General features: G+C 39.8%; 1 protein-coding gene across 2 annotated transcripts in view; it reads right to left on the bottom strand.

Annotated features, from left to right (window-relative positions):
- Positions 1 to 11,095, bottom strand: part of FAF2 (Fas associated factor family member 2) — a 69,130-nt gene that overhangs the window by 3,859 nt on the left and 54,176 nt on the right. For both annotated transcript variants that reach the window (XM_006747916.3, XM_081826360.1), the window contains 6 exons: positions 9,261 to 9,399; positions 7,579 to 7,664; positions 7,390 to 7,481; positions 5,814 to 5,991; positions 4,678 to 4,849; positions 3,843 to 3,986 (listed from right to left, as the gene is read on the bottom strand). In XM_006747916.3, the coding sequence (XP_006747979.1) occupies positions 3,843 to 3,986; positions 4,678 to 4,849; positions 5,814 to 5,991; positions 7,390 to 7,481; positions 7,579 to 7,664; positions 9,261 to 9,399 (811 nt within the window). The remainder of the gene's footprint in view (positions 1 to 3,842; positions 3,987 to 4,677; positions 4,850 to 5,813; positions 5,992 to 7,389; positions 7,482 to 7,578; positions 7,665 to 9,260; positions 9,400 to 11,095) is intronic.

The following is an 11,095-nucleotide window of genomic DNA, read 5'->3' as shown; positions in this document are numbered from 1 at the left end:
AACCTGATGTCCTGTCACCCCCAAAATACTTGTGTCTGTCTTATAAACAGGACGATCTCCTACATAACCATAATTCAGCCCTCAAAACACAGGAAATTTAACTGGCACATTAATGCTGCAACATAACAATATATATTAAATTATTATTAAAGTTTTCAGGTTTTGCTAGTTGCCTTCTACAGCAAAAGCATCCAGTTTAGGATTATGTATTCCATTTCATTATTACATCTTCTAAGTCTCCTCCTTTAGTCTGGAACAAATCCTTAGTCTTTCACGACCTTGATACTTCTAAAGATTACTGGTCAGTTATTTTGCAGAATGTTTTTCAATTTGTTTGTCTAATGTGTACTCACGATTAGATTTCAGGTACGTTCTTTGGCAGAAGTGTTAAAGAAATGATGCTGCATTCTACTAAATGCATCCTATCTAGCTGGAGCATAATTCTGATTTGCCCCAGTACCTATAATGTGCACTTTGATCCCTCCGTTAAAGTGGTGATACCAGGCCTCTCCATGGTTGAAGCCATTCCTTTCTCCTTTGTAATTAAAGAGATCTTGTGGGGAGGTACTTTGAAACTACAGAGATATCTATTCCTCAAACTTTCAATTTATTTAATTTATATTAACACAGAGTCATGATTCCCTATTTTATTCAGTAGCTTATAATGTTACTTTATTTCAATATTTATTTCAAAATTTATTTCAATGTCATCCAAATGTTCCAGATGGAGTCAAAGAGCCCATCCAAGATGGCTTCTGTGTCTTTGTGGCAAGTCTCCATCATTTTTTGAATAATTCGTTGCTTTCTGGCCCAAGGTATTCCAGACTGATCTTGTGTTTTCCTGCCCCAGCTCTGGAATCAGCCATTTTTCCAAGGAGCCCTGGTTCTTCTTAATGGACAATGGTATTTAAAAGCCACATCCGGGGCGCCTGGGTGGCTCAGTTGTTAAGCGTCTGCCTTCGGCTCCGGTCAGGATCCGGGGGTCCCGGGATTGAGCCCCGCATCGGGCTCCCTTTTTTTTTTTTTTAATTTTTTTTTATTTTTTAAAGATTTTATTTATTCATTTGACAGAGAGAGACACAGTGAGAGAGGGAACACAAGCAGGGGGAGTGGGAGAGGGAGAAGCAGGCTTCCTGCCGAGCAGGGAGCCCAATGCGGGGCTCGATCCCAGGACCCCGGGATCATGACCTGAGCCGAAGGCAGACGCTTAACGACTGAGCCACCCAGGTGCCCCGCAACATAGGCTTTAAACAACATTTTGTTTCCTTTTTAATCTTGCTTATAAATATTCAACCCTGGTATAAAATTGGCATTTTCTGTTTGCCACTGACAACGCACATCATCTCCAGAGGTTGCTTTTGGTTCCTAACAGAAAAATGAGTCCTGGGCTGAGTATAATTTGGATTCTCTCTAACATGCATTCATTTAACAGAAAGTCACCTGCTACTTTACTGCCCACTCATGAAACCTGGAGATTTTTCTACAGTTTATTCTTTTTTATCTTAGCACTTTACTACTATCAAGAGCTAAGCTTTGTGCAAATTGAGTATTTCACAGTACAATCACTCTTTAAGATTATTTATGAAGAGGAGATCTCACAGGAAGATGACACAAAGTTTGCAAGAGCATGAAAAACTATAAATCTTTACTCAGTTATATGTTATAAACTCCATGAATGTTAAAGGCCCACACCATCACTACACTTCTCCTTTATACTTCTTTTCCATCTCTGAGCCTTATCCCCACTTATGACCAAGTATTTCTCTCAGTCTGAGGTTTGTTTTTAGAAACTGAGAACCTATTTAAGAGTCTTCAAGGACTGGGGGGGCTGGGTGGCTCAGTTGGTTAAGCGGCTGCCTTTGGCTCAGGTCATGACCTCAGGGTCCGGGGACCAAGCCCCACACTGGGCTCCCCGCTCAGCGGGCAGTCTGCTTGTCTCTCTCCCTCTGCACCCGCCCCCGCAACTTGTGCACTCTCTCTCTCTCTCAAATGAATAAAATCTTAAAGACAAACAAATTAAAAAAGTCTTTAAGGATTAAATAGTTAACAAACGGGTTGGTTCCCCTTCGGCCAGAAGCCTATTGTTGTTCCACAATTCTAAAAAGATTTTCTTCTGAAACTCTCAAGAGAGTTAATTTTTCTTAGGTTTTTCATATACACAATTAGAGTTTGGGGAGTAAAAGCTCCATAAAGCTCAGGTGTACTATGATGTGAAACTGTTAGTGTACATGGATGCAAGCTATAATCTAATGCAAACCTCAGTAGTTAGGAAACATACCAGGGAGGAGGGAATGAACATTTAGTAACCACCTACTACATGGTATGTACTACGAGGCTCATTCATGTTATCCCAATTTAAGAATCCAAAGTTAGGGATGTGAGCACTTCCCTCAATAGAATAAATGCATAAATGAGAGATAAATAAAATGAGAAAGCTACTCCCTTTTCTCTCACCAGGATGCCTCACAACTTTTTACGTTGTATTAACTCTGAGTCTTAATTCCCTACTGGCCGTAAGCTCCATGAATTCCAGACCATGTCTCACTCATTTGTATAACCCCTAGAGTGCCTAGCCTGAGGTATCTTCAGCTTAAAGTTATCAAAGGGAAGATTATATTTCCATTTAACTGATGAGGTTTCTGAGGCCCTGTAAAAGATTCTGCAACTTGTCCAATGTTCTTTACTTAAACAGGAGAACTAATAAATGTGCTACCTGTCCTCACTTGACTACAGTGCATTCTCATTTCTATTATGCAGTTTACTCTTGACTATTTCGAGTGATCAGGGAAATGGCAGAATCTACTATAGTTGGTAAATTTGGAAAGACAACATACCAACTACCAATATAAACAGAAATTTCCTCTTGGTTATAAATACCAAAAACAACAGTTAGCATTTGAGTGCTTACTACTAGCCAGGCACAATGTTGAGCCCTTTACATATGAACTTAATCCTAACGACAATCCTATTAGAGAGTACCTATTATCATACCCATTTTACAGATGAAGAAATTGAGTCAACAAAGTACATCGACAAAGAAAACAGATCTATTAATCTCAGAATGAAAATTTGATCCTCATTTTTTAAGATTTTATTTATTTATTTGAGAGAGAGACAGAGAGCCCAAGTGCATGAGTGGGGGAGGGGCAGAGGGAGAGAGAGAAGCAGACTCCCCACTGAGCAAGGGGCCCAACACACGGCCCCGATCCCAGGACTAAGGGATCATGACCTGAGCTGAAAGCAGAGGCTTAACCAACTGAGCCACCCAGGTAACCCCATCATTCTGTGAGACTCTAAGAAACTCTGCTTTTAACCATTTCCCTATGGAAACACTATTTACCTCTAGATACCAAATATACAAGGTAGCTCCACAAAGTGGGGCTTCTTACGGGCTAAATGGATAGAAAGGGAGAGCGACAACTGAATGCAAACTGTACATGCATTTATATTCAGATGTGTCATTCTGGTGCTTTTAGGTCAGTGGAGACAGAGTTTTCTGTGGAGACAGAGCAAGGGGTTCTGGTGGGATTCTGAAGCCAATGTGAGTTGAGCAGCATGGAAGAGCCTCCCACCTTAAATACCCAAGCCTTTTGTGGAGCTTCCTGGTAAGGTACACTTCAGAACTCAAACATGATGAAAGAAAGTCTTAATAGCTCCCTTGAGTTGGCAGCTAGAACTGAAGGAACCTAATGGTTCACTGCACTCCTCTCTCTGCCCCAGCCCTTCCTGCCCTGTTCATGAGAGCAACAGATTGACCAACAACACTCTGAAGAGTCCTTAAAAGCTTCCAAATATATAGCCCAGACCCTACATACACTTCACACAATTTAGGCGGTCCTTACTGTTAGAGACTGTGAAAAGTGGAATCGTCTCTCTACTCGAGAATCATTGGGTAATTTGAAAATGATCTTGACACTTTCAGGGTCATCAGGCGAAGGCTCCGGGGGCAGGCACTCCAACTTCCTTTCCTTTTCCTCTTGTAAATTCTGTATAGACACAAAGCAAAGTTGAGGCTATGGCTCCAACAGGGAAACAGGAATACTATCACCATGTAGGTTTACTGCATAGCCAGAAGAAGAAGGAATGACTAATATCGTAAAAAAACTTTCTTGGCAAGAGTCAGAAACACCCTAATTCAAAGTGCTATTGCATCACATGTAACTACGTTAGGGTATTTAGCTGTCGGAAAAAAAGGGAACGGCTAAAAGACACTGGCTATAATCAAGCAGCAATATATGATGAAAGATCAAAAAAAAAAAAGATCATGAATGAAATGCCAAATTAGCTAACACTGGCGCTAAGAAATAAAAACTATTGCTGTCAATTTTGAACTGCTCGTTATCCATTTATACTTGCTTTTCATGTAACAGAGTTGTTTTGCTTACTTTTGCTCACTGATGTATTTTTTTTTAATAAACAAAAAAACATTTTAAAAAATACTTTTTGTGAAAATGTAGTAAATATAAAAATGGCAAGGAGGGGGCAAGTTGGCTGGCTCAGTCAGCAGGGCATGCAACTCTTGATGAGTTCAAGCCCCACACTGGACATAGAACTTACTTAAAAAAAAAAAAATGGCAAGAAATTAAAACACCCACAAATCCCATCATCTTCAAGTTTTTTCCCTTTCACACTTAAGATCAGTTTGGGAATCACAAGGAGTAAAGACAAGTTCATTACCCGCCGCCGTCTCTCCTCTGCCAACTTCTGCTGTTGCACCTCCTCCTCCTTCCGCCGCTTCCGCTCCCGCTCCTCTCGTTTCTTCCTTTCTTTCTCCTGGTCAGCCCTGAGAGAGGCCAGATAGGCCTCATCCTGCTGTTGTCTCAACACCTGGGTCTGGTTTCGTTCTTCCCTGTGACCAGATCAAAACGCAGAGAAGGCAAAGAACAATCTCTTTTTCCTCATACTGAAACTTTTGGGGAGGTAAAAGGTTGACATCTTGACAGATGAGTATTTCACACTACCATAAAGGATTCCAAAGCAGAGCATGGCAGGATTTGAACGAACGATCTCTTTTCCCAGTTTAATTTGTCAGAAAAACAAATGGTAAGCTTTTCCCTTCCCTTTTAACTTTACAAATAAAACTATCCTTTCCCCAATTCTAACAAAAGTAACAATATTATTGCCAAAAAGTGATCATCAAGATCATGTTTTACAGTTAAATACCCTTTTGGGTTATTGCATTTTTGTATATATTGCTTTCATAAAAAAAAAACCACGTATGTGCATCTTAGAAGATTTGGAAAGTGGAGAAATATCTTGTTCAGAATTCTACTAACCAAAGAGAAAATACTGTAACATTTTGGTGTACTTCCTATTTTCTCTCCAAAAAAAGTGTGAATGTATACGTAGGAGTGAGTGGATGAGATAGAGTATGTGTCTATAAAATAAAATACACCAGAATATTAAAAGTTGTGGTAGGATTATGGGTGATTTTAAACTTTTTTGTGCTTTTCTGTGTTTTCAACATTTTCTACAATTAATGTACACTACTTATGTAATGTGGGGGAAGAGTTCTAACAATTCCACATTTTTTACATTTAAGCTCCTTAGATCATGGTTCAGGTATTTTAAATGACATGATATATATGTTCTTGAGCACAGAGCTTTGTCTTTATTTTGATTCACACCTCCAAGAACAGATGACCTGATGGGAGAATTATTTCAGTCAAAGTACATAAATATTTTAACACTAAATGGATAAGGTTTTCAAAGTTGCCCAAGACAGAGAATAAGTCAGGATCTGTGTAGCCCTGGGTCAGCCACCCAAATTTGTAGCTGGTCTCTCTCTGTTCCAGAGAGGGACTCCCCTGTACCTTTCAAGGCGTTCTGACACCAGGTAAGTCTGGTTTGCATCCATGATAAATGTCAGCTGGTTAATGAGGTCATCGGGTTGAATGAGGCCTTCTAGCCGTCCTACCACAGTCATTCTCCTATCCTTCAGCATAATCATGGCCAGGAATGGGTAGGTGTTCTCTCGTAAAGCCTGTGAGACTGACAGAAAGAAGAGCCAACAGGTCAAGGGCAGCCCTAGGGATGAACCAGATCAACTCTTAGACTTTCCACAATGAGCAAGAAAGGTTTTAATCCCACTTGGGAAAGAAAGGAGCTCTCACTTATTCTCTGAGTACCTTTTTCTCCTTCTAGTTTCTTAATCATTGCTGTTGTTGTTTTATTTTTGTGTCTCTATTCCCAGGTAATTTGATTAGAATAGGACAGGCTTTTGTGATGGGGGTGGCTGTCATAATGATACTAGGGAAGACTATAGAGGTCAAGGACAATGTCTTTTTGATAAGAAAGGATCTATAAAGAATCGGACTACTGCTGAGGCTGATTTTTCCCTATGTCAAGTGTCAAGCCTAAAGGAAATAAGGCTGCAAGTCTCAGCGTTATATCACTGGTAATGAGCTCCACCGTCTTCTGCCTTTTCTTCCTCTTATTCAATCCCTTCCTTACCCCTTTTCTCATGTCTCCCTCACCTCACCCTCAAACAAAAGAGCTAGTTTTTCTGTTCTAAAGGAGTTTTAGAAAGTTGGTTTCCCAAATAACCAAGGTTTATACCATAACAGAGTAAACGTTTTCCTTATGGTTTGAAAGAAGAAATTTTATAAGCTTCTATAAAAAATATCCTTAGTCTCTTTCTATCCACTACCCTCCATCCCCAAAGCCATATTAGGATGGCAAAACACGTGCTGTACAAACCTATCAGATGTTTAAAAACCAATTAGGAGTAAAGATTCAGATTTTAAGATGTAGGCAAAACATCTTGATTCTTAGGATCTAGGAAAATGCCTAGCATGCTAGTATATAACTCAAGTCACTGAACAGAAGTAGCTGCAAAGTAACTACATTTTTCTTCATTGGATACCTTTATATGTTATATTGACTTCCAAAAGTACTTACCTCCACACTGAAGAGTTATTGTCAGCAAAGATCTGAACTTTCTGAATCCCCATCAGCACTCAAGGTACTCAAACAACTAACTCATTGTGCAAGAAGCTCTGTTAAAATTGCTGATGACAACAGTAAACTCCTCAGTAAAAAGCCATTTAAATTAAAAGCAAGTTGCTGGACAGGACTGGGTGTTTTAAAAATAAAACAGGCCCTGGCAATGGTTACCTGTAAAGAATGGGCTAGAGTCTAACAGATCTGAGGCTTGCTAACTATGATCTTGGGCCAGTCTCTTAAACTCTCTGAGCCTGTTTCCTAAACCATAAAGTAGAGATAATACAACCACCATCAAGACTACTGAGAGGATTAAATAAGATAATGTATAAATAGTAACTAGCACTATGTCTAACATGGAATAATCATGCAATAAATGGCATGTTTTCCCAGATTATTCCAAAGATATCTCACCAATATCAATGAGGAAAAAGAAATACAACTTACCCCTGTATCCCTCAGGTTTATTTGTGGAGCATGCCCAGAAGAGCATCCTAGTGTTTATTAGGGAAATAACTTCAGGTGCACAGAGTGTGTTGCTGTGGAGAGGAATGAAAAAGACATGAGAAGAACTTGCTTACTACAAAATATCAGCAGATAAAAAAAATTACATAAATAAACGATCAATCCACTTACCGACAAAACTCATCAGAGTCCTGGTGATCATCTCCATGAAGATAAACCAAAAGGAAGCGAAGCTCCCGCTTGGCATCATTAAGTGCCTGTGGGAAATAGAAGATCACTAATTATTATGACGACTGTGCCCTGAGCTTTTAATTAGGCTAAAGGAACAAAAGGAGAAATGAGGAAAAAAGGTGAACAAGAAATCAGATTCTGGGCTCCTACCTTCACACCCCTGGCATTTTTCTCCCTACAAAAGTCCACGCTAACAAGCTTTAATGAAAAGGTTTTAGTGTTGTTAGGATTTAAACTGTATTAGGCACATGAGAGTAGACAGGCTGACAAAGAAAGGTCCCCAACAAATCACAGAAAAGTCAGCTGTTCCCACAGTCTAAAGGAAGATAAAAACAGGAGAATCTGACCACATGAAAGGAGAGGTGAGAATTTTGCCACTTTACAGATACAACATCCTTCTCCATAAAAAATACTGCAAAGATGAGTCTGATACCAGGCCACATACCAAGCAGGGATGAGAGACTGGGGGACCCAAATGCATTTTAAAGAGCACAGGGTTTAAAAGATCTTCAAAGACAAGGCCAATGTTCAAGATTCTTGTGTATGCTTTTGCATTTGCATAATCCTGAGCACATTACAGTTCAATTAACATTTCCTGAATGACCAGTGGAGGTCTACCCTCAGGATCATAGCTAAGAGGGTGCATGAGTGGTACCCATCTCATTCACATCTGCATCTCTAGCATTGAGCACACCGTCCAGCATATAGTAGGTGCTTAATGCTTGTTGAGTAGGGAGGGTGGCAGCAGAGCCACTGAGGAGACCAACTATGAGAAAAAGCCAATATGGGAGAATCAAAGCAGGAAGCAAGAGTAAGCATTTTTCTTTTTTACCAGATAGATTCAGGAATACTGGAAGGCTGAAGTAGAACCATCCTTTGGACTATGTTCACAATGTTATTTCTACGTTTTTCTCTGGCAAACTAGAGATATGCCTAACACCCACAGAACTCATAATTTTCACCCCCTGAGAGGTAACAGTTCAAAGGTCTGTGTGGCTTGGGTTGAATGAGATGTGCTGCCTTGAGTCTATGGTCTATGCCCTTATTTAATTCTGTGAGGGATCAAAGACGACTTAGGCTGTGCCTTCAAGGGGATTAATGTCTGATATAGGAGATAAAACAAGAACACAATCAACCATAATATAAGGAAGAATGTGAAACTGCTTTAAGTTTTCAAAAAAAGCTATGAAAGCACAAAAGGAAAGACTACTATTTTAGATTGCAAGGTAGGCCAGGTACGGCACATCAATCAGAAAGGGTATATGAAGGGAGTGATATGACCTAGTTGAAGGATGGGCAAGCTTCCATTTAGCAAAAATGTGAGTAAGGCATTCCAGGTGGAGGGAAAAGCAAAAGCAAAGGCACAGAGGTGAAAAAGTACAGAGTATGTTCAGGAAATGGTTTAGCTGGAACCTAGGGTACGGAGAAACAAGTTATACAAAAAAACCTCAAAAGGAGGTTGGGATTAGATCAAGTAGGGCTGGCTTTCTTTTTCTGTAAGCAGTGAAGAGGTATTTAAGGTTCTTAAGTAAAAGAATGAAATGATCAGTGCTGGGCTATGCTTTCCTTTGTGGATAGAACCATAGCAATAAATTGGCATCTATATGGTTTGTGGCACTGACCTGGCTGTACGTTCCCTGGTAGAAGACAGGGTGTGCCCTCCCATATTTCTCTTCAAAAGAGTGCATAAATGAAACAATGTCCCCAACGGGGTCAGTGACCCGGCTGCGAGGGTCAGGCCGTATAAAACGAAGAGCAAACCTGGGGAGGAAGGAATAAATATCACATGAATCGGCTTACTGTAGCGCATATGGAGTGGGCCAGTTTGTAAAGATTCCTACAATAGAGCCAGAGGCATGGCAGCAAAAGGAGGTGAATGGTCTGTGAATGGACCATCAAACCTGACAGTAGAGTCTGGCTCAAAAGCTGCAGAGCAGCAAGGGTTTTTCCACTACCTGTTCAAGACAAATGTAAACTACTAGGATTATAAGTTCCAACACTGGCCTAAACAAATCCTGAGTGTTTTCTGCAGAAAAATTCAGGACTAGAAAAATTGGGAAAGGAAGACACAGTCCAAAAAGATCACAGGTCAGGCTGTGCCCCAGACTCTCTAGAATTGCACTGTCTAATAAGGCAGCCACTAGCCACATGTGGCTATCTAAATTTAAATTAACTAAATAAAATTCAGTTCCTCAGTCACTCTCGCCACATTAAGTACTCGACAGTCACATGTGGTTAGTAGCTTCCACACTGGACAGTGAAGATACAGAATGTTTCCATTATCACAGAAAGTTCTACTGGATAGCATTGCTCTAGAATAGAGCTCTGTCTCTTTCTGGTTGTCCTACTTGCCTCCCCCCTCTCCTTTCTGTTGTCCCGGGATTTTGAATTTTTAGTGCATACTCCCAAGCTATTCAAATTATGGACAGGCTTCAAACCTGGAACTTGCGGTCATGATTTACTTGCTTTTCAAGGGGGCAAGTAAAATTCTGCTTAATGGTTTATGGCATCCATGAAGGAAGTTATAAAACTGATCTAGAGTACACTGGCAGATTTGGAGACCTGGCAGCTATTGTCAGGTTAAGGATGATACCACACATCTGTTTCTAAAGAGCCTATCTTATCATATTTGTATAGCACCACTTATGTATCCTTTGGGTTTCCATAGAAGGCAATGAACAGAGAGTTTTGATAAGTCAATATGCTACATAACATTAAACAAGTTGTTTGGATGATACAGTTGCATTAAAATTAGTCACACATGCCATGCATACTTTTTTCCAAGGAAAGCAAACAATATTAATGTACTTGAGGCATTTTCAGTACAGAACAGGTGACTAAACTATGACACTTTCCTTACCAAATACTGAGCCAATTCCTTAGCCTCTCAAATTCCCCATGTGTATACAATTTCACTTAGAAATAAAAAATGTAAGAAGTTGTATATGTGGGGGAGTGGTTAGAAATCCTTTAGAAGATTGATATTTTGATAACTTTCTCTGAAATTAAGTATTAAGACTATCTTATTACTCTTTTAAGTTTTCAAACTTCGATGAACAAATGGATAACGGCTGTCACTTCTTCCTTTCTAATTACAATATATTCCCATGGCTTACATAATTCAGGACAATCAGCTTTCTTAAAAAAAAAAATCTCAATTCAGTCTTTGTTGTGATTTTAACGGTTTATATGTGCCCATTTTTAAATAAAGTGCCCATTTTAAATAAAGATGGAAAAAGTACCAATTGATTAACTGGTGACCAATAAGAATTTTGCTAAAGCAAAGAAGTCATTAAGCAGGCAGACTCCTAAAACACCAAGCAGTCAAGGTAAAAGGTATTACCTGATCCTTGCACTTTTACACCTGCTGGGTCCTCACCTCCACAGCCTCTGCTCTCTAGAGCAAGGCAAAGCTTTTCCATATATGGGGGAAATACAGGTTGCCCTGTATGCGAGG

This window comes from Leptonychotes weddellii, chromosome 7 (genome assembly GCF_054177405.1).
Source record: "Leptonychotes weddellii isolate Sample4059 chromosome 7, ASM5417740v2, whole genome shotgun sequence".
NCBI classification, from domain to species: domain Eukaryota; kingdom Metazoa; phylum Chordata; class Mammalia; order Carnivora; family Phocidae; genus Leptonychotes; species Leptonychotes weddellii.
Note: the sequence above shows the minus strand (reverse complement) of the source record. Positions and strands in the feature narration are given on the sequence as shown.